Below are 25,222 nucleotides of genomic sequence, written 5' to 3' on the forward strand. Positions count from 1 at the left end.
AGACAGTACGTTTAGAACATAAAGATGAACCACATATATCTTAATCTGACGCGCTTGAGTATTTCAAAATTGCGATTTTTTTTTGCATATTATGAAAATGGCCGTGGGTTTGCGTCCCATCGAAATCGTTATATTAGTGAATGAGAGCTTTTTTTTGGTGCACTTAACACTCCCTTAGAAAATCTGACGCGCTCGATATTTTTTTTTTTTTTTCATTTTCAACCCTTAAATACAACCACCCGCATCATGCAAACGATCAGATTAACATACGTACATTATTAAAAATACGTAGGGCATAGATGCTATCAATATCTGACGCGCTCGTCGATGTCCATGCAACAGTTTTTTTTTACATATTTAACTATCTATAGCCGCTTCCCCCACCGATGAAAAGGAATTTATCATATAACATTTTTTTCTTCTTTTTATCTAAGCTTTGCATCCCAATAGGTCTCTACGACGCTCGAGTAATTCCCCATTTAGCATCGTGGGCTCCCCTACCATTATCATTGATCAATGAGTTACCTCATCATAATATGCATTCACGTCTGTCAGTCTTAACAAACAGATATCCCCGAAACTGCTTATACTGGCGGAGGTTGAAGTCGAACAATAAATAAATCAGATAGATAAAGTAAAATAATTTTTTTTTTCATTAAGATTTAGGTAATTTTTATAGCTGGATTTTTATTTTTAAGCTATTGCATAGATTTTATCGTGGGCTTTGAGCGCGGCGACCGAATCAAGAAATTCCGTAACGAAAATAAAAACCTAACACACGATGACGTATATAAGTGTGGCCAATACGCGTTAGAGCGGGACAGAACGCATACTGCGTCTCACATCGGTCTGGCGTGATCGGCGACGTAGCGTAAGTGCGGCCGGTGCAGCCGGTAAGCGTTAAGGCCATTCACGGGCGATCCATATGGCTTTCGCGCCGAGCCAAATTCATGCAACGCCAGCGAGCCGTTCCATTTGATAATTTTGAGTGTAGGCGTCGACAGCACCGGACGTGTTTATAATGAACTTTGATTTAGAAGATGAGTTTTATTTATCTTCTATAGCGATTTGTCTAGTTTAAAAGAAAAGTATAAAACTAGAAATTATAGTTAGGTAGGTAGATCTACCTACTTTTCGAATTGATGATGGTTGGAAACTACCAACTTTTGAAATTGTATCTACCTAACACTGCTCGCGAGTAACACCATTCACGAACGAGCAAACCGTATGGCACAACGGCTCAGACAGGCCGGACCGCTGGTTTTCCGCATTCACAAGCGCGCCCCCTGCGTATGCGCGCCGCGCCAATGGAGGAGTAAACGCAAAACTAATTGAAGATGTCGCTATCATCGCTTGACCCATAACAATATGCTGTCAGTTTTCAGCAATTCTTAAAAGGTTACAACTTCTGCTTCTTTTGGTGCCTCTCCATTACTGGAGGTTGGCCGTCAGTATCTTGAAGCGTGTCTTGTCCTTTGCCAGATGCAGCAACTCTTCCGCAGTTGCAATACCTGTCCATTCTCTAACGTTGCGAAGCCATGATTTCTTCCTTCTACCAACACGCCATTTACCCTGGATTTTACCCATTTAATTAATTGAAGGAGGTGGTAGCGGTCATGGCGCAACACGTGGCCCAGGTACGCAACTTTCCGTTGTTTAATGTGAAAACTGCTGAATATGTATTCGACATGGACTGTTCCATAATTAAAAGTAGAATTGAAGACCCGGGGCGGTTCTTTAAAAGGAAGAAAGGCAGATCTTGTCACGAATTAATCATTGGATATTTAAAGTAAACTCCAGTGGAGCCTACATATAGGTCTTTCGAATAGGTTTAGTTCTGCAGCGTTCGCAGTGAAAAAGTTACGCGATCTTACGGATGAGAATACGGCAAAGCTCGTTTATTTCAGCTATTTTCATAGTAGGTATTATGTCGTATGGTGTTATTTTGTGGGGTAATGCAGTTGACATTAAATCGATATTTGTAGTGCAAAAGCGGGCTATAAGAGCGATCTGCGGATTATCCCCACGGGAGTCAGTCCGAAGGAAGTTTAAAGAATTACATATTTTGACTTTTAAAAGTCAATACATTTATGAGAATTGTATGTGCGGTAAAATATAGATATCTTTAAAAAGAATAGTACCTTCCACAATTACAGTACTCGTAATAAAGACAAAATTAGTGCACCAACCACAAGGCTGCATAAAACGTATACGTTTTTTCAACAAAATCCCTAGTGTTGTAAGCTATAAATAAATATGTAAAACTACTTTACTTGCTATGGCCTATTATAAAAACTTTAGAGGTGTCAAGGGACACCCGGATGGAACGAAATTCCTTTCGATTAATTTATATGTTACTTGGTATCATAACAGTATGATAGATTTTCTCGACACCAATCTTACGACGAAAAAAAAAAGGCAACATCACGAGGTGTTCCCAGGCGGTCACCCATCCAAGTACTGACCTCGCCCGACGTTGCTTAACTTCGGTGATCGGACGAGAACCGTGGTATGGACGTCGGCGATAGCTAAATCGAAAATGTAAAATATAACAACTATAGCAAAAAGTGTCGTTACAACTTTTGGTCTTAATTTATTCCGTCTAGCCCCCTTTCGCAACGCTCGATCACTTCGTTCCAACAAGACTAATTTAGTTAAGTGATTCCAAAAATAATTTTCATTTCTTATCCCTACAAAAAAAAGCCAACATCACGAGGTGTTCTCAGGCGGTCACCCATCCAAGTACTGACCTCGCCCGAAGTTGCTTAACTTCGGTGATCGGACGAGAACCGGTGTATTACAATAGCAAATAGCAAAAAAGTGTCGTGACAACTTTTCGTAAGAATTTATTCCGTCTAGCCCCCTTTCGCAACGCTCGATAACTTCGTTCCAACAAGACTAATTTAGTTAAGTGATTCCAAAAATAATTTTCATTTCTTATCCCTACAAAAAAAAGCCAACATCACGAGGTGTTCTCAGGCGGTCACCCATCCAAGTACTGACCTCGCCCGAAGTTGCTTAACTTCGGTGATCGGACGAGAACCGGTGTATTACAATAGCAAATAGCAAAAAAGTGTCGTGACAACTTTTCGTAAGAATTTATTCCGTCTAGCCCCCTTTCACAACGCGCGATAAGGAACTTGGTTCCAATACAAATGAATATTTAAATGACCCTAGTGCTTGTATATGAATTGCTCCAGTATAAAGAGGTAACGCGACTGAATCTCTCGGCTGCATTTCCAGGCTCGGGTTCGATCATCAACATCCACGGCTGTTTTAGTAGCAAAGTGGAAGAAAACCGTGATCCATGTGGTATCGAATTATTTCAGTATAAGTATTACTATTATTTTCTAATCAAAGCCAAATTCACCTTTCAACGATCGGCTCAAAGGACATTTACAATTTGTACCCCGGATAGGAGAGGTAGGAAGTATCAGATGACAGACATGGGCACCCGGAGTCCGAAGGCACTCCGAATATTTTAACACTTAATTCTACACAATAAAAGTCAATTTAAAATCAATACTAATTTAATCATTTCAATAAACTACAAATAAAGATAATAGTAATTAAATATCATCCATGATACTTTTAATATTCCTGACAATTTAAACATTCATATACAGTAATTAGTACAAATATTGATAACTTAATTAAATCAAATTAAACACACAAATATAATTAGAATTCAGGAAAAAAACATTCTATTTATAAAAATCTTTAAATTATTTAATATTTTAATTACCATTGTTCTAAAAATTTGTACCATAAAATATTTTATCAAAAATTTTGTTCCATTTCCCTATTTCCCAGATTTTCATGGTAGGTTATACTGAGTATATCTTTTATAAAAGTTATATATAATCAAATTGATTTTCTTAAGTCTAATTTTTAAAACCTTTACCATTTACTTAACCTAACACCATAATATAAACTTGTAATAATGTTAACATTTTTATATATTGTTACAGGTTTATTCATAAAATAGTCGGCAGCATTTCAATAAAAGGTTTATAAGCCAAAAAATTTATGCATAAAACTTATAATAGCTACTTTTAGCTTTCGTCTAATTGAAACCAAATTTAACGGCAAAACAAAAGTCAGAAATGCTAATTAAATTTATATGTAACGCTGTCAAACTTAGAAGTTCTGTGTCAACAGTATCGCGCACGTTTGACCAATCACAAAACGCAACGTTCCGTCTTACGTTTTACATTCTGAAATGCATCATATTTTATTAATGACACCGTTATTTTTAAGATGGATGGCGTAAATTGTCGATGTATTTTCAAATTAGTATACACCTCTATTATCTATAGGTAGGTAGGTACCCTGTTTTTGGAAACCGTTAGAAATACAGAGAAAAATTGATCCAAAAATATTTTACGCTCATCAATGTTACATAGAACCATTTCAAATTACATTACTTAACGTATCGCCCTTATTCATAAACAATATTCCTCAACTTTTCGTCTCCCTGTCAAATTGTGAGAGAAAGAGACAGCTGAATTCTTTATTTTTATGTATATTATATATATGTTGATATTACAGATATGAAAAGGATTTATATATAATAAAATAATTGTATAAATATAATAGAAAAAAGTTGATTAATATCATTTAGGTCCCGTCTCTTAATTGGGCCTTCAGTATATCAAACCCAATATATCTGATATATCCACGGCGATGCTTACTTAAAATAATAAAACAATTCATAATAATTTTTTGCTTCACAGCAAAGTTTATACATGACAAATAAATTATTATGCAAAATTAATCGGACGGTCTCGATACCCATTTACTATTAAAAATATAAAATTGATCTAAATTATATGGGACATCCCTAATAAACCCAATAATATAAATGCTCAACTCCAGTGCAGAATATTCTTAGAGCGTGGACAATATGAATTCCCATATATAGGTTCTTTTATAAACTGTATGTAAAAATCTTTCCGTAACAAGTGTATCCGTGTATCAAAAAATATATTTTATACAATTCCACGTAATTTTATGTGTGACATACACTAAAACAATGTCACCTTAAAGCAAATTTGCATTGATATGTTGCGCTGATTATTAGGAAAAATCTGATATAAACTAGGCGTTTTGTGTTAAAATTCCGTATATATATTTTACTTAACCTTTTTTATTTTCTGGTACTCGTAGAACAATTCTTGGACATCGACGAGTGATCTCTCAATTTGTGTCACGAAGTTGCTGGAGCTCTATATAAATAAATTTGATGAATAAATAAATTATCTCAAATTGAGATCACTGTGGCCTTATATTTGAACTAAAAAACATTTTTTATTAATTTTCTCTTGTCAACATTAGTGTTGACTAAGATCGCATGTTCGAATCCTGGCTATGCACAAATGCATTTCCATATTATCGTAACGTACGGTTACGTACAGAAAAGAAAACAATGATAAGGTAATTGTAATTAAAAATACTTGATTAAAAATAACTAATATAATTAAAAATTACCGTAACAGGGCAGCTCTTTTTGCTGGACACGTGGAAGAAAAGCATGTCTTCGCCTACAATGATGTAGGAGACACCATATCCGTCATCAGCTACTGGGCCGAAACCACCACCTGCGCCTACACACTTGGGGTACTTCTTTAGGTCCAAAAGGCTTGTTTGACCTGGAAAAATTAAATAATTTAAATAATATATCATTGATGAACAGAAATTTTGTACAGACGGGAATAATTATTTCATTGTTGGAGGTTCGCTCTGGTTGAAGGCGCTATCTTCATCGACTTCAGAAAAATACAAAATAAGGCGTAAAATATTTATAAAGAATAGAAAAAGACTCCTTCGAGCCAGATTTGAACCAGTGACTCAGTCACTTTCATCATACACTACAGTCCATCGCTCTACATAAAGGCCGATTTACATTATCTTAGTGTTTAGGAGAGTGCTTTTGTACAACTTGAAAGGCAAGTTCTTTAGCGTAGCGTTTACTAAAGCAAGTAGCGTTTACATGTTTCAACTAAAGTACTATCCTAAAGCACTCTCCTAAACACTAAGATGATGTAAATCGGCCTTTATATGCAGTTATAGTAATGTTAAAAATCGTTATAGTATCGAAACAATAATTATCAAGGAATTGAATCCTAAATTTACGACATGCCAATAAACTATGGAGACGGTATGTGTACAAATATAAATGTGCAATACATAGGAAGATTAAAGAATTTGTTGTATTATCTGTGGCATATAAATGTTAATGTGAAGAACACACAGAATATTAATATTTTGATAATGAAATGATAAATTATAAGTGCGTGCAGGCCAAGAAAGGGGAAAAAAAAATTATAAGTGGTTCGTTCAATTAATACTAGACAATAGGTTAAATGTCTGTCGTTAGTATGTTAAATTTATGAATAAGTCTTATTCTACTCACGCACTTATAAAAAAATATTGATTTAAAAAATATGGCGTGGCCTTTTAGGTTTATTTATAGTAAATAAAGTCGACAATTATCCATACCATAAGGTGTCTGACTGGTAGAGAGCCTCCACGGTTCATTAAACACTTCTTGCAGGAACGGCGAGTCCAATTCCAAGTACTTCGAGACAACGTAGAGACAGAACAAATGACGGTCGATGCCGCGGCCTGTCATCGCATCCTGACATCCAATTTTGTGCCTCTCACTCGCTGCCAAGAACAACTCCAGCCGTTCTGTGACCTACATAAACAATCATTTATAGCTAAACTAGCAGACTCGGCCAAGCGTGGCTGTGGCTAAGGTTTTTGTTATATTACACAGTAGTATACAATTCAAGGGAAACGGTAGGAGAACACCAGTCACGGGGACCACCATGCTTGTTTGGTGGTTCTGCCATTAAAAGCTTATGTGAAACGTTGGTATTTTCAACACAGCGCCATCTGGTAGAATTGTGACTGTCAAATAATAAACAAATAATTTGCAATAAAATATTATTGCGGGTATAATTTAAGATGTAAGCTATCCGATCGATTTAAGTTAGATCAAACTGCATACGGTGTGCAAATTTGATTGAAATCGGTTAAGTAGTTTAGGAGTCCCTGGCGGTCAAACAACGTGACGCGTAATTTATATATAGTAGATAATATTTCTTCCAAACTAAAAGGAACTGTGGAGCTACGGCCTTTTAGGTCTGAGGCTTAGGTTTCTGTATATGTCTAATGGTGGTTATTTTTTATTAATTTAGACAAGTAGGTCAACCTTCCGTGGCTGATTGAGTCTAAGGCATGCATTCCTTACGATGTTATCCTTCACTATTAGCGTGTGTTAAATTCGCATATAGAAATTCCATAGGTGCACAGTCGGGGATCGAACCTACGACCTCAGGAATGAGTCACGCTAACGCCACTAGGCCAATCCTGCTCTAAATGCCTGCTCACAAGAAAAAACAAAGATTTCTTTTAAGTATAATAAGGTAGACGTAGAATTTTCTGTTTACCAAGCCATACACACACATTTTGCTAGAAACCCATTATGAGCTGGTCCAACTCGACAGGGCAGGTTTTTCTTATGTGTATCACTTAAAAAGCTTTTTCATTTATGTTACATTTCAAATTTCCGATGTTAAAAAAGTATTAGCTATAAAATATTCCTGCTCCCCATACCAATATATTTAATTAATTCAATTATTATTTAAAATTAACGATGGAATTACGAAATTTAATAACCGATTGTATGTCATAATCCAATATATATTTGACACACGGATACAGACTTAGAAGTCTTGAATTATAACCTTAGTACAGAAAATGTCAATATTTTAAAATATATTTCTTAATTACCGAAGCCTTGGGATCTTCCATTGACTTCACCCATTTGCAGCTCTCAATAGTACACGACCTGACCGTTTCAGTGCGTCCCTCACGAAACAAGCGAGTCATGGAAGCTTCGTATGTCAAACAAAAATGGCCGGCGTCACGGTGATAAGCCAATTGCAGCACCATTTGTATGAAAGCGTCCGGGGACACTCGGAGGCCTTTCATGAAACCTGTAATCAATGTATATTGGTATGTGTACATTTATGAACGACAGTACTTAAAAAATCTAAATTTCTACCAGTTCCCAAATCAAGGGAGAAAAGCGAGAAATAAATCTTTATAAACTCCAAGTTATAAGGAAATTGTAAGGAATTACAACCGTTACACAATGCTCTTTATTTAAATAATCAGTCATAATACAATCAACGTTTAACATTAGAAGGATAAAGAGCACCCATTTACATTACAGTGAGAACTATTTGTGTACTGTAACTTGCTGCTATTTGTGTACTGTTTAAAGGACTGGAACTTTGTTTATGATTTTTAATCTTTTCATTAATATCAACGAATAATTTTGGGGGTGAAATAAACATTCAGTGTGGTGTAGATTATGTTTCATCTATATCCCAAATCTATCATGGTTATGGAACCCTACATAGGCTATTCCAACTCGACACACGTTTTTCTTTTAACTGTAACTAACTTAAGCGTTTTATCTATGGTAAATTTAAATTTTTGGGTGCCATAAAAATGACATTAAATATTTTATGTATATATAAAGTATTTAACTTTCATGATAAATTTCGTAAATATTGTTCACAAATTTCACAGTTGGCAGTTTCTTCACGATTTTTTCCTTCACCGTACGAGTTTAGCGCACATAAAGTTCCATTAGCGATCCAGCGTTTCGAACCTACGACCTCAGTGATGAAATTCGCATGTTTAAACCACTAGGCTAACTTTGAAGCAGGGATATTCTAAGCAGCAAGCAAAATAGGTTAAACAAATTTTTGGGACGTGTATGAATTTTTTATAGGTTTTTGTTTTTTTTTTAAATTAATTCAAATTAAATTTTACATACCTTTTCCGTATTTAGTGAAGTGTAGTATCTTAAGGTCGACATCATTGAGTAACTTCTGGGCTACGTTGTACGATATATCTATGTTTTGAAGCAATTCTTCATTATTAAGATCCCATTGTAAGCGTACAGGGGTAGGCGGTGGTGCCTCGACTGTACCACGTGCGTTACCATCTTGTAAATATCTGTGATCCAAACATTTATACTACATATTAGCAATCTATTGTTCATACTTTTCATATATGACTTTCTTAGTCTTAAACTCCATAGACAATAGAAAAAAATTGTGGCGCTAGAACGTTTTAGGTTGGGTCTCAAATTTCCATATCTGTCTAGTGATTTATTTCTAATAGGTGATCAGCCTTCTGTGCCCGGCACACGCCGTCGACTTTTCGAGTCTAAGGCACACAATGGATGCACAGCTGGGGTACCTACGACCTCAGGAAAGTCGCTGCCGCCCTGCTCAATAGCTACTATTAAAAATTATATTATATAAACACTTACCCATATGTGAGCTCAGTTAGTATAACGTACTCCCAAAGGTGACCCATGACCGGCGCATCCGCCCTAAGGACATTATATGTATGTATATCTATCTGTGACGAAAAACGACGTTCCTACTGTTAGCTTTGCTTAAATGTACTACATTTTTTTTTATAAAACAGGGATAAGGTTGGAGGCTCATCTGAGGCACACTGCCAGAAGGGTAGCCAGTGTATTGCCGGCCTTTTGTGAATTGGTACGCTCTTTTCCCTAAGCCGAATTGGAAATACTTCAGTGGGCAGCTGGTTCAAAAGTGCCACAAAAAACGCTCGCTTGTGGAACGACGGAAGTCAAGGTGGTACGGATGGAATTTCGTATTCTGCCATATTATATTTAGATTCAAAGTTTGTAATTAGCACGTTTAACTAATAAATCTTCATGTTTTGAAGTGCAGAGGCGTATTAAAGATTGAAGTCGGCTTTTGGTACCGGTGACACTAGAGCTGGTGATTTCGCTGAACGAATAATTTTCGCAATACAGTGAGGAAATGCCAACATTAAAGGAATTAATTTATTGTAAATATTTTGTATGCTTTATTTTCACTACATACTGTAAATGTGTTAATAGTACTTACCAAGTATGCTCAGTATTGAAACCGACCTGGAAGTAAAATAATTATCAGACTACGGGTCATATCGGAATACCACGAAGGTAGTGTTTCATTCTTGTAAAAAACCTCTTGAGAAACAAACAAAAACTTGGCAAAATGAGAAATGTAAAAAGTGTAAATGTATGTTATTCAAATTTCACTAGAGACGCTTTTGAAACTAGATTTAAGTTTTGAATTAGTAAAATACATAAATTAAAAAAAATATTTTATTGGGATAGGCCGATCGTGGCAATTTTTATTTCCTTCAGTTGGATTTGTAATTTAAAAAACCAAAACAAAACAACGACGAGTGAACCAAAATACAAATTTACATACAGTACGCCCCAAATACAAATTGTAAACGATAATCGATGATGAAAATTATTTAAAATAACTAAATTCGACACATATCTTTGAAATTCGTATCAAATTCGTAAAAGTTTTGGACAGGTCACCCCACTATCAAAACTGACAGACGTCAAATATGATCTATTAAATTGGTTCCTCTATAAGCTATGGTTTTATTAAAAATCACATACCGCTCCACTAGTACTGAAGCAAAGATTGAAGGACTTGTCGAACCAACGGTCGTGGCCTTTTCCGTGTAATAACGTGTGGCCATAGTCATCCAATGTTGAAGGGTCGTCTTCGTTGAATCCATATTCCTTGTCATCTGTTTAAAAAAAATGGTTGGTGTAACATTACTATGAGTAAAACACGTTGCAGAGTAACTACTAATTATTTTATAGAGAAAAAGAACAAAATGACACTTGAAATTGACAGTTTGGTTTACAAAATCATAGACAGATCTCTATGTATTATTTTGATATCATTGTTGAAACAATTACTTCTGTATGGGAGTTAACGATCCTTTACTCGACGAAAGTTGTTTACGTGAGATGTTTTTAAACAAAAAAAGTGCTCCAAATGAAAGATAAAATATTATTAAAAATAACAAATAAAACAACTTCAATGGAAATTACAGAAAAAAAAATGATAATGTGACTGAATGGTGTCCTAGATAATAAAACTTTGCACTATTCTGTGGTTACTTAGACTATGGGCTGTTTTAAAGTATGAAAAATTAAGTGTTATTAAGAGTATAAACATTATAGAGTAAAATATTTAAAAAATAATCATTAATTTATTTAAAAAAACTAGTTTTCGACCAACAGTCGAATCGACGACGTAACATGATAGTAAATAATGCCTTCCTCTAATCCTAATACTATTGAAGATTAATTTCGTTGAAGAAAATAATAATTTATTGATAAAAAACTGGACGTTTGTTTACGTGTTTACAAGCATGGAGCGTCATAGGGCCGGGTAAGCCATCTTGATTAGAGAAGCGTTTTGGCGAGTTCTTGGAATTATGAAAGATATGATTTAAACCTAATGTGGAGATAAAAAAAACAATTTGTGTTGGTCCTATTACTAAGCCTTTATTGCTAACAATATAACACTTATTTAAGTTAAATTAAAAAAAAAAAGTCATTGTCACAGACAAATAATCTAAAATGGTAAGTCCTAGTGTAATACTAACCTAAGCAAACATTAAAAGCAGCTCGTTCAATACAATGCAGAGAGGTCCGGTTATGGCCACGATTGAAGTTTGTCTGTCGGATATGAGCCCAGTGGGAACGCTCACCAGCGGTTAAGGCTGCTACCCGCTCTTCACCGATACATGGCTCCGTTTTATCCTCTAATATATGTTGGATTTGACTGAAATAGACCATACACACACATAGCAGGAAATTTTTTAAAATAGTGTTAAATGTAGTACTTTTTATTTATAGAATTTGGAACTGTACGGTGTAATCCTTTTGGGTTTTACTTTTTCATAAATAAATTTCTATATATTATGTATTGTAAATAAAAAACAGTGACGCTACAACAATTGGTCTCAGCCTCAGATTTCTACATGTTTCGTGATAATTTTTTACGAATAGACTAGTAAGGTGATCAGCCTTTTGTGTGTGTACCCGTCGACTTTTTGGGTTTAAGGAATATTGTTTCCTTACGATGTTTTTCTTCACCGTACGAGCGAGTTATATGGGCAGAAAGGACCTACGGCGATTATTAACTTAAATAAAGTACTTTTGAACCCCCGATTCGTAAACATGGAGACTTTTGTATGGTTTGCCATTTATTATTTAGTCTCTTTTCATCACAGCTTAAATTGTGTTTACGTTTCAAAAATGGTCGAAACGTAGTTAAAAGAGTACAGTAGGTACTCTAAGAGTCTGATTCACAATGTATGGATAAAGTACCAAATAGCTATAACACTTTAAAAATAAAATTATAAGGAAGATAAATTGTGCTATTTAACATTCATCGGACTCATAACTTATTATGGACTTTATGTGACGAATAGCGCTATCTGACTGTCGTGAAACGCAACAATAGTGTTTATCCTACCAATAAGTAATAAATAGCTAATTTGGAACTATATAGAACTTATCCGTACATTGTGCAAGCCATACCCTAAGCCTTATTTACAAAATATAAGGTTGACATCAAAACTGTTAATAAATTCATAATACGTTTATGCTCGTAATTGCTTTATAAATTCCCTTTTATGTATGTATGTCTCAGTTATAAATACATACATAAACACATAGGTTATATATAGACATTGACCAGACAGCATATAAAATATTTTTTTTAATACTTACATTTGAATTTCTGCTGGATTGAGCAATCTACCCCTTGAGTATACGACAACTTTGAAGTACTTCCCTTTGTGGTAAATGGTGATATGCGCGGAGTCCTGGTAGTGAACTAATTTATCAGTCTCTATCCCTGGGACACGTACTGTGTTAAATAGTCTTTCGTACTGCCAGGAACATAAGGGAACCATGTTCTGGAGCATTATCTGAAAGATATCCATATAAGAGCATCTAGATTTTTATTGAAGTGATACTTCTTTATCGACGTATAGGAAATTTTGTAGTAAATCGTCACGTTTTTCGGTTACGTGCCATCTTTTTATTTATGATTCGATAATGACAGTTAAATTCATTAAATTCCTAACATATCTTCCTTTTTCCGTCCCTCTAAGTATCGGAAATCTAAACTTTTAGATTTGTATAAATATGAACTACACTTAAAGATTAGTTTGCCACAGTAGTTTCACTTCTGACATGTGTTCTTTGTACACACACACTTTTTTATTATTTTTCATTTAATGTCACGTAAAGGAAAGTGTAATGGTTGCAGTATTTTGTAAAACCAAATACTTAGCAATTAAAGTGTCGGAGAGTTTCTTGTCAATTCATATAGTCCTTTTTACACCTTTACTGTGAGAACTGGTAGAATATCTTAATTTAGAGTCGTTAAATAATTATTAAACGTTTGTAAGTGTACAAAATCTATACATATATAATTTACGTTCAAATGTCTCTTATCAATTTAACCTTAAAATAAAACGTAGGTTTATAGTACGTTTACGAATGGGGGTAAATTGTCCGCACTGTATGGCATAGGTGTCCAACCACCTCGCATAAACCTATGCACGCAAGAATGTGTCCCATACACATCGTGATGTAAAAAAGCTTACCGGTTCCAATTCTTGTCTCTCAATAAGCCTGCGGAACTTAAGAACGAAGTGAATAATTGTTCCAGCTCTGGCCGCCTGAATGGAAGTGGGACGCATTAATGTATCAGTTCCATAGAAGTTTGAGTTGACCATGAGAGGTGAGCGACCTCGCAGGTAAACATACTCCTCCCACCAGTCTGATACATAGTTGCTGGACCACCTGAAAAGTATTTACTTTAGACATATGTCATGTAAGAAACAGTAATGACGCAACTGACGTGTAACACCAACGAATTTAGAAAAATATAAGTATTATAAATAATAATCGGATGCTGAACTGGACAAAAACTACCACAGGAGCAGCATTATACAGTGTGGCCAAAAAGTCGTGGATCAAATCCAAATAGGGGTATCATCATAGATGAGATCATCATCAGCAAAAAATTGTTCTACGGGAGGTCCCTAAGCTCTAAGTTATAACCCCTGCAGAGTTATAACTTTTTTTGCGTTTTTATAAGAAAATTGACTTTTTTTACTAATTCTTATTAAAATTTGAAAAAATCTGTATCTTTTTCATAATATCCACTAGATTGGTACTGATGAGTCCTTGCGTTAGACATACAATTTATAGTTGTTGATTAAGTGTATTGAAGATAATATTAAGTTAAACAATATAAAAATTTCTCAAATCATAACTTTTTGTTTACTTCGGACCCCACTGTGAAAAAAAATGCTCTACCGAAAAGTGACCTTGTATTACAAGTTTTGGCGCATTTAATAGGGATTTTGAAAAGATAGTTTGATCCACGACTTTTTGACCATTCTGTATATATTATCTGAGATATATTTGCATTTATACCCTACCCTTTGCATTTATAGTAAAAGTAAGCAAGGAAAAAAATTATTTAAGAGAATTGGAAGTGAAACGTTTACATTTTAACCGAAGACATGTGTTGGTGTTACATAAAACATCTCACATTACTACACGTGCGAGAAAACCGTGATTACGTAATCCAATATATTTTTACAACAACTTACTACTTGTTGACTAAAAGGTTTAGTATATTTGATATTAAGATATTTAATAACTAAAAAGGTCATACAAGTTCACATGTTCACGTGTCAGTGTCTAGAGTTATATCGAGAAATATTCACCTTTGTGCTAAAAACAACAGCCAACAAAATATTGTAAAAAGCGAACTCAAACCGTATTTGCTGCGTCAATTCAACAATATAAACCATTTCCTTAAGTGGATAAATGATTAAAAATATACCTAGTCAATTCGCGATTTGTCAGGTGTACGAGTGACCACAATGAAAATGACCTTCTATCCATGACGGAGGAAAAATAATGGTTCACTTCCAGGTTCTAAACAGTCTATACACGAGTATCAGGATTCAGTAAATATTCAGTTACACTAAGACTTAGAATATAGTGAATTCGTGTGTTACTGAAAATTATTTTTTTGACTAAAATTAGAAATATTATCTAACGTTTACAAAACACAATACTCCAATGCTAAGCGAGTAATGAGTACAAGTTAACTGGTTTATGTTTGCTTATGTTGTATAAAGTATGGGCAAGCGTTCATTACCCTTTAAAAAATCATGAGCGGACTTCAATTTGCACAAAAATTTAATTATTCTGAAATGAAATGAAATGAAATAGTTTATTCTTGCAAGTAGGACTATATAAATCACTTTTACAATGTCTTCCTAAACTAGATGAAGTCGACATTTCCTAACTGACTGCCCTGAGAAGAAATGTCGAAACAAACTCGGGGGTCTTAGTCTCTTTTATAGTCCAGATAATACAATGATAAATTAATAAGTTGGTGTAAACAAATGCAGAGTATTTACTGGACTGGTCTTTGGAAGAAAGAACCAGATCGATCTGAGCAAGCCTGCGCCAGCAGACGGCTAGCATGCCCCGAATAGCTCATGCAGCTCAACCATTTTTGAGGGAGCTGCACAACCCGGTACACAACAATACCGCCAGTGGCACCATAAAAATATGTGGGGCAACAACTCACTCAGATCGCCAGCCCAAAATAACTATAGACTAAAATGTATCAAATTATAAATCAAGCAAAAGAGTTTATGATATACCCGCATAATGTTTACACTTACAATGGATACAAAATGTATTTTTAAGGTGTACCTTAGATATTATATGAATAAATATATTCTTCTATTGATTGGTTTACCACAGAATTAAATGTATTAATCGATTATTAATTTATTATGTACTGGGTACGAAGATCATCTATTTTTTTATATGTTAATAGATCACCGACTAAGCGGCGTGTTTTGGATGAGATTACAACACATTCCTGAAAATTATCAGTTGATTACATCATACATGAGACCTATTCGCTGCAGATCCGATCCGTTTTACAGCTCAATCATCCAGATCAGTACAAGGACGGTGCAGCCATACGTACATAAAAAACATATTACGAATAATAAATATAAAAAAAAATTAATTAAAAAAAAAATGTCATAATAGTTAAATAAAACTAAATACATACAACAATTAAATGATTTAATTGCACCACTCTTCAAAACCTATCATTCACAGAATCGCTACACATCCACAGACTGCAGGAAAATGTAATATAAAAAAGACGGGTCATTCACTTTTAAAAAATATTAAATTGTAAAATAAAAGCTATTCGTAAAGATGTTTATACGTTCATAGTTTTTAATGACCTTAGATCACTCAATATTAGCTGCGGTTCGGTTGCGGTTCAAAAACACTATTGCGATCGAGATCTCTGTCCGTATCGCTAATAGACAAAGGGCTCAAATGAGATTTTTTTTGTAATAAGACGGATGGAATTTTTATAGACATCGCACTTAAATGCTTGCTGCCACTCATGTAAACCTGCAACGCCGCGAGTGTGTTGCTGGCCTCTAAAGATGCTGTGCGTCCTTTTATGTTATTTGTTAGTAGTTAAGACGCTCACAGCTGATAAGGTTAGTTTTATATAGTATTATGGAAATAGTAACAATGACATAACTATCGTAACAAAGGCCGTTTAAAATCCCATACATTCGAACCTATGAAAGATGCTCTATCAAGTCTTGAGATAAATACTGACATTACAAATATTTGTACTGTCTACAACACTACACAATATAAATAGATAACATATAATGATAACCTTCCTTCATAAAGAGGTCATAAATATTCTAACAATTCTTATAAAATTTCAAATAAAAACTGTATTTTTCTACATACCAGGACTTCAGCACTAAATATCTCTGAAGTTTAACAGCAATTGTTTCTTCGAAATCCTTTGAAAGAAGCTCCACTCTTTTATAGTTTTCATCGTCGAGAAGTGGCCGTACACTCAGTAGATACTAAAAAAATACATCGTAAATATTTTCATACATTTCAATCAGTGGCTCTACAACCATTGGCCTTAAACTCAGATTTCTGTGTTACCTTATAACATTACTGATATACTATACTTAATTTGTAATTTTTTTAAAGAAGCTTTACGATAAATAAAAAATAAAAAAAAATATTTTTATTTTATTTACGATACCTATACGATATATAAATTTAGGATATTTTAATGCAATTTCAAATTTAAAAACAATAGGCTATTTGACTGTATGAGAAATAAAGTGTTATTGAACGTGATCTGTTTAAAGTATGGCTTTAACATTGTTTTGGGATAAAATCATTTCTAAACAATCATTAACATCAAATAATCCCATTGTATAAAAACATTGATTTTTATACATCAGTCACATGTCACAAAACGGTCACAGATTAGTCCTAATTCTGTCTTGGAGATTAATTTCGTCTGAGTTTTTATATTTTACTTTATATATAACAACTTGACGTTTATTCATGTGTTAACAAGCATGGCACCATTACAGAAACTAGTGCGACGCCATCTTGACCACGGAAGTGTTTTGGCGGGTTCTTGAAATCATGAATGTTTATTTTGCATTCTTCTTTTTTTTATATAGAACGGGGGACAAACGGGCAGGAGGCAAACCTGATGTTAAGTGATACCGCCGCCCATGGACACTCTCAAAAAGCCAATATTTAACATAATTAAAAGTAACTATTTGTGTAGGTTCTCTAGTCACTAACACATAATCTGTAATTATTTTAAATTTTATCAAATAGCCTGTTGGTGATATACAAATGGCGAGTGTGACAACTTTAATGAAATTTAAATTACGTATACAGTGGTACCTCGACATTTTAATTCGTTCCGCAATTACTGGTATATCAAAGCAATTTTTCGTATTGAAATTAATTGAAATGCCATTAATCCGTTCCTACTCCCAGAATACCATCTCAGTTGTATTGGTTGAAAATAAGAAAATACGCTTTAATTCAATAGATATCATCTTCGGAACCGTGGTTATAAAAATAATTGTGATAATGTTTTGTAAATGTACAAAAATCAAAAGACGCCAACCCAACTTCAAAATGCTTCTAAAACGATAGAAATAAGGATACAGACTGAGGTCTAGTCTGAGGTGGCTGAAACTGTTAATAGTCCAGTCAAAATAGACAAAAATAAGTCATAACTTAGCCAAAATTCGCATAGAGCTGAAAATTGGCAGAGACGTTAAATACATCATTATAAATGAAATGTCAAAAATCCCCTTCGATCCTACTTCTGCAAAAAATTTTATTCAAGGTGAAAAGTATAAAATTAAGGTTTTTTCCATTTTTCTCGAAAATAGTTAGTATTATCGTGAAAATAGATCAGACAAAAGTTGTAGATCATACAATTCTCTACAAAAATGGTTCAGTCACTTTTTCTCTTACGACTCACCATTCATGAGATATCACGGTTTTAATCATTAGAAAATTCATATTTTACATAATATGCACTAAAATGCAGTCTGTATACGTCACCGGACGTTCAATATAAATGAAAATAAGAAACTATTCGTTTGTGTTACTTACACAATAAAACTTAATAAAACTTGTATAAATTAAATGAGGATTTTAAAATATAAGACTAAACTGTCAGTCCCTAATTCCCTTCGTCGGTAACCTTAAGTAACATCTGCTAGCTACGTCATTGTTTGAGTGTGGAGAGTCGCAGACCTGCCTATTTTTGAAGGAAGTAAATGAAATGACTCAGTATATACTGTTAGTTTTGAAAATTCCTGTGCAGTGAGCAGACGTGCTTATTGGTAATATTTTCTATTTTAATTTGTGCTGTTAAATAATTTAAACAAAATGTCAGAAGTTTGTTTTATTTGTGATAAACCTTTGAAAGAAAGTGAAGTAGTTGTTGTTGATCGTGAAATTAAGACTTTGATTCATGCAAGTGTTGAAAGAAATGATAATTTTTTTGAATACTTAAAAGACAAGCAATCTGTGACAGTCCACGTGCAGTGTCGTAAAATGTATACTCGAAAGAGTAGTATTGTTGCAGCTAAAAGACAGCGCGAGACAGAAGAAGGTAGTACATCCACGATAAGTCCACCTCATACTAGAGCACGAGTAAGTGAGCCAGATTTCAACTTTAAAAAATGTTGTTTATTTTGCGGCGATGAAGCAAATGAAGAAGCTGAAAAGAAGAAAGCGCAGAATGTTCGTCGTAAAATTTATAACGTATCTACACTTGAATTTAAAGATTCCATTTTAAAGGTAGCTCGGACTCGTTCTGATGACGTAGCAAAAGCTGTTATTGCCCGCATTGGGTATGAATTTGACTTAGTTGCTGCTGAAGCTAAGTACCACAATAACTGTTATAATATCTTTCTGAGACCTACCACGGGATATAAAGTCGGTCGTCCCGAAGATGATTCAGTAAACTTGGCGACGGAGGAAATATTTCAGTACATTGAAAATAATGATGATTTCCAATTTTCATTACAAGAATTGAAAGATATCGGCAAAAATCCAACTATAGATAATAAAACAATTAAAAGAAGATTAAAGTTAAAGTATGGTGATAAAATTATTATAACTGAGAAGAAAGGAAGCTTAACAATTATCTGTTTTATTGATAATCAGTACGATATTCTTAATAAAGCTTGGTATGAAAATAAAAAACAAAATACAAACTAAGAACGATTCAGAATATTGAAAGCTGCTGCAGCAATTATTCGAGAGGATATTCAATCTATAGTGATTGATAATGATAATTATCCCCCGCCGAGTCAAATGTTTGAAAATATTAACAGCGATATTCCGGAGTCCTTGACTTATTTTTTGGAGCTAGTAATTGTAAAAAATCGACGATTTAAAGTAGATCATTTGAAATTAATATGTACAACTATTAGCCACTGTATAATGACTGCTGTTCGTCCTAGGTCTTTCAAATCAAGATTGCAATTGGGTTTATCAGTATTTTTTCATCGACGATTTGGATCAAAACGTCTTATACAGATTTTTTCGTCTTTCGGATTGTGTGCATGATGCATAATGATACTATAATGTATGAGGCAGCAGCAGTTCTGCATCGTCTACCGCATATTTTGCCACCAAAAACTGGCACATTTATTCAGTATGTTGCAGACAATGCTGATATAAATGTACATACCTTAGACGGTCATAATACGCTTCACATCATGGGGATCATTAAAATTATTACTCCAAAAAGTTCAGTTATAGCAGAAGAGCCTATATTACGAACAAACATACTTCCTTCAGCGCAACATTTTGCAGAAAAAGCTCATGTGCCAATACAAGTCTATCAAACAGATAGTGTGGTAGGATATAGCAAAATAGCTGTGCAGGATTTTGATTATAAAAATAAAACAACAACATCTTTACTTAAAAATGCGCCAAGTACATTACCTCATAGATGGTGCGGAAATGTGTGCATATTATGTAGAATATGAATTTTCTAATGATTAAAACCGCGATATCTCATGAATGGTGAGTCGTAAGAGAAAAAGTGACTGAACCATTTTTGTAGAGAATTGTATGATCTACAACTTTTGTTTGATCTATTTTCACTATAATACTAACTGTTTTCGAGAAAAATGGAAAAAACCTTAATTTTATACTTTTCACCTTGAATAAAATTTTTTGCAGAAGTAGGATCGAAGGGGATTTTTGACATTTCATTTATAATGATGTATTTAACGTCTCTGCCAATTTTCAGCTCTATGCGAATTTTGGCTAAGTCAAATGCCTATTTTGACTGGACTATAATGTGTAGTGTGCGATTCCTCGTATCTCAAATCTTGCTCTCATCTCAAAGCAAAATATCGCAAAACACACTCGTATATTAGGGCACGTATATATCGAGGTACCACTGTACACTTAAAAATACCCAATACATACCCTATTCATTGTATCTTGAACAGATGGTAAAGGCAGTCGTGGAAGTGATCCTTGAAAACTATAAAGGCGTGGCTTGTTCCAACCAGACAGCACTTTTACTACGCTCACCCAGATCATTGTCTTAACAGATATTCTTGAGCCAGGGGCACGGGACTCGTACATCCATCCCTAGGACGGTTAGCAGATTACAAAATTAAATACATAACTAATTTTCTTTTAAAAATATTTTCATAAATGAAGTTTTAATCATTTAATCATGCTACATGCGTATTATTTGTATTTTCTTAAATTAATAGTAAAGGTTTATAATTTGATTTTATGCTGATTCAAACAGCTGAATGATTCAGCGACATACATATTACAAGCGCTCTGAATGTAAATGAAATGACGAAAGTTTTAAAGGCAATCTCTATTTTAATACGATTTCTTTTTAATGTTTTCGAATTTGACGTGTAATAACATGAAATGACATAACAATGTAACATGATTTTAAATATGATTTACAAAATGTCTACCAAATTGGGGCCATTGACGAAAACTAAAATTAATTCCTCACCGTGTGAAGACTTAGAACGCGACATTGGCGGAATTGGGATTTACACAGAAGTCGCCATTATAGATAAAGTGAAGTGAAGTGAACTAAAAATTAATGACATTGTTTATTATCAGATTGCGGAAGTGATTTTACTACATGAACTTATTACGAAAAGTTTATCGTAAAATTGGCACGCTTATCCATAATTTAATTGATGCGCTAATTAAAACAGTGGGTTAGATAAATAACTGACCGCAATCAAGGTCTAACTGAGATAATAACATTCGATACGAGATTTCTAGGAAAACGGGTACGTTAATTTTATTACATTTATATCTACTGTCGAATATGAAAGACTAAGGGTAAGATTTAAAGTCAAGAAGTAGTTAAGTATGACTCCGGTACTGTCAAATCCTGTTTTTGACATACGGAAGTAACACTTAGCCCTATGTCTCGACTGTCAAACTGTGGGTCAATTTTCAGGAGTAGCTTGCCTTATACACATGTGTATATATAATAAAGTAATGTTATATATATATATATATATAACATTACTTTATTATATACACGAGCTATTCTACATACATAATTAAGTATGTTCAGGAAAATATGCAAATATTAACTTTATAATAAGGGTTTAATTATGCTACTAAAGTGATGTTGAACTACGAACATTCCGTGAAAAAATTCTAATTTATATTTATTTTTAATCACTACAATGAGCTTAAGTTTTTAACTTTAATACAGGACCACAACTTGATTATTGAACCTATACGGATACGCCTTTATCTTAGTAATTTTTTGATACGGAATCTTTTGGAAATGCGATATATATAGTTAATTAGTTTCGTATTTGGATAACAATCAACTGATTTTTTTATTGATTGCCAACGAAATAATTTGCACAATAAATGTGGAACTATGTGAAAACAATTAAGTAGACTTTGGATACACTTAAACATTCTAAATATTGTATTTTAAAAGGTCTATTTTATGACTAATATTCAAAGAAAAATTATTTTTAATATAATTAAATATATTACCTTGTACATTAAAAGCAGCTTTAGGATGTACCTCATCATAAAGATGACAGTAAGCCACATTGTAAGAGCTGCTAATAGACAAGCAATTACTTGCCACATTGTAGAATCCCTAAAAAGATCAATGAAAATAGATAATAAATAAACTGCTAATGTGACTTTTTAAACCGTCCCTTTTGGGGCAAAGTACCCCAATAGCACCAGCATTTCCTCATTGGAATTAGTTGCTATAATCATATAACTGCAGTGTAATGCACAATAAATCATAAATGCTAATAGAACCACATCATAATAAAAATTTACTTGAGAATACAGAATCAGTATTAATTTTATAAATAACATGCTTACTTTAACAAATACATGATATACTTACCCTGGTAAGATTGACAAAGCTTTTTGTACTAGATCAAATGGAATATTAAATCCACCAAAGTGTGCAGCCACAAGCAGTGTCCATAGCACATATAACGACTGTAAGTGTCCTGGGTATACACCATTGTGAATGCTGTTCTGTTAGAAAAATTATAAAATCATTATTTTGATCAGGTTTTTTTTATAATGATCTAATTTATAATGATCAGTAGGATACTTACTCGGAAGCGAGCTAGTCGTTTCTTCCAGGAGCGTAAGCCAGACTCCCATACTAGATAGAGAACTTCACGGTCAAAGTTAACATCTAAACCATCATGGGTAATAGCAAAAGAAAATGCTACAGCTGAATGTGCTTCAGCCATATTAAATTATTAATCTGAAACAAATATTGAAATATTGTTGATACACTTCCTCATCATCCACCAGTATTACCTAGAAAACCATTAAAATGCTGTTAATCAAGCTTAAAATAAGAATGAATATGTTATTCACTATATTGCTTACAGAAAAAGAAGCAAAACTTAATAGTAATAATAATCGTCAAGAAGCTGTTAAAGGTAAAAATGGATATTCAATTTTAACTTCATAAATATCACTAAAAAATATAAATTGTTATTTATAAAATAATTTAAAATCAATATTTTAAGTTATTTTAATTTAAATTAATAACTTAAAATATTTATTTTAAGCTGTAATTAAAATAAATGTTACTACTTGAAAATATATCAAGCTTGGTATATGTTGGAATTTATTACTTATTAAAGAGAAAATACCTTAATGATTAAATAGGTATAAGTTTAATAAAAAATATGAAAGTTTCAAAGAGGTAGGTAGGTATTTGACTAAAAGTGAAACTGCAAGTACCAAGCCTCAAATATATTTTAACATACACATACAGTCGCGAGGAACACATTCGCTTTATCAAACGCACACACGCCAAGCTTGTGTCAAAGTCCAAAGTAAAACGCGAGTCGCAACTCGTAACTTTGCGTTGAGCGTTCTACTTAATAGCTACGTGGACTGGCATAGAAAACCCACAATTTATTCATGAATATATATTGAATGACATAAAATGATCATAGAACTTTATAGCTGTTGTGCTAGTTAAAAATACTGCCGGAATATTATCATAAAACTAATAGACTTACCCGGAAGAAATTAAAAATAGACGAGTTATTATAAGCCGAAAATATTACACTTTCACTACCTACTCCTATTATATATTGGATCTAGACAGCACTTGCAGTACTCATTTCTAAATACCGATTAATTTTCAAATCTAAATTTTACATCATGATTTATTAAGGTAATGTCTAATATCTTAGACAGTCATACAAGATGAAGATAACGACAGCCACTGTAACTGTATCTAATTCGGAAAAAAAACTGCAATACGTTTAGTGAAGAAATGCACAGTACCACAACTTATACAGACCAATATAATACTAAATATCAATACTACGTACACAATACCGTATTACGAATTATTAAGTTGAGAGCCACAAGGCTCAAATCAAACCATAGAGTGTGTTATATATATTTTGGCTTTAACATCAAACAACTACCTGTCGGTAGTCACTAGACACTAGTCTACAACTTTAGTATTTACAGTCTACATTCTACAGTCTACACTTCTACGGTACGAGCACAGACTTTTACAGGAGTGTAACCAACTTTAGATTACAAAAGTGCCCCTATGGTCTAGGAATCTCGATTTTGCAGATAATTCTTGGTGAAATTAATTTTTGAATTAATTTTGAGGGAGAATGCAATGGATTAGCGATAGGTTGTCTGTAAAAAAATTAGCCGCAATAAGCTGTAATACATTGTTGTATAATTAAATTGCTGATAAAAATTATATGTTTTAGTATTATATATAACTGCATATTATGTCCGATTTTAAAGAAAATTATATAAAGTATTGAAAAAAAAAATGCCAGCTCTCAGTCAGCCGCCACATCAGGGTTGCCAGGTATAAAAAACAAAACAACATTGTTAATTATTTAGTCATATTTTTTTTTGAAATTATAATACAAAATTATAGTTTTTAAATATTATGATATATTAGTCATTAAATGGCTCGTTTATTTTGTAAACTAACAGTCAAATGTGATATTTAGCTGTACTCTTTTCAAAGTGTATTTCTTAGACAATTGACATTGAGTTCTTAATGTTTAATTAATTAAATGTTTACATTTATTCTATATTTACAAATATGGAATTAGTCGTGAAAAAATAGATACTCATTAAGTAAGAAGAATCTTAAATAAAAAGCAACAACAAATAAAGACATAGTTACCTAACAAATATTTTAATATATTATTCTTCAGTTGTAAGTTGTAACACAAAAGAGATTCAATTTCAGATGTTATATACCAACAGTTTAATGAATGAATTAAATAAATTGTTTTATTTAATTAATTTTTATGCACCTCTAAAACTTAAAAATAAGTGATAAAAATGATT

General features: G+C 33.3%; 1 protein-coding gene and 2 pseudogenes across 1 annotated transcript; all 3 read right to left on the reverse strand.

Moving 5' to 3' along the window:
- Positions 1-2,701: 2,701 nt before the first annotated feature.
- On the reverse strand, positions 2,702-2,820 carry LOC125062894 (annotated as a pseudogene).
- A 134-nt stretch (positions 2,821-2,954) lies between these two features.
- On the reverse strand, positions 2,955-3,073 carry LOC125062895 (annotated as a pseudogene).
- Positions 3,074-3,512: 439 nt separating this feature from the next.
- On the reverse strand, positions 3,513-24,252 carry LOC125062296 (carnitine O-palmitoyltransferase 1, liver isoform). Its single transcript, XM_047668109.1, has 17 exons — positions 23,905-24,252; positions 22,978-23,132; positions 22,758-22,894; positions 22,388-22,496; positions 20,810-20,977; positions 16,769-16,890; positions 13,546-13,744; positions 12,662-12,861; positions 11,530-11,708; positions 10,526-10,659; positions 9,972-9,997; positions 9,359-9,421; positions 8,858-9,039; positions 7,801-8,006; positions 6,502-6,700; positions 5,491-5,651; positions 3,513-5,228 (listed from the first exon to the last, which is right to left on the reverse strand). Exons 2-17 carry the CDS (start codon positions 23,116-23,118, stop codon positions 5,136-5,138), a joined length of 2,319 nt encoding a protein of 772 aa, XP_047524065.1. The 5' UTR covers positions 23,119-23,132; positions 23,905-24,252; the 3' UTR covers positions 3,513-5,135.
- Positions 24,253-25,222: the final 970 nt, after the last annotated feature.

Source organism: Pieris napi, chromosome Z (assembly GCF_905475465.1).
Source record: "Pieris napi chromosome Z, ilPieNapi1.2, whole genome shotgun sequence".
In the NCBI taxonomy this organism is placed as follows: Eukaryota; Metazoa; Arthropoda; class Insecta; order Lepidoptera; family Pieridae; genus Pieris; species Pieris napi.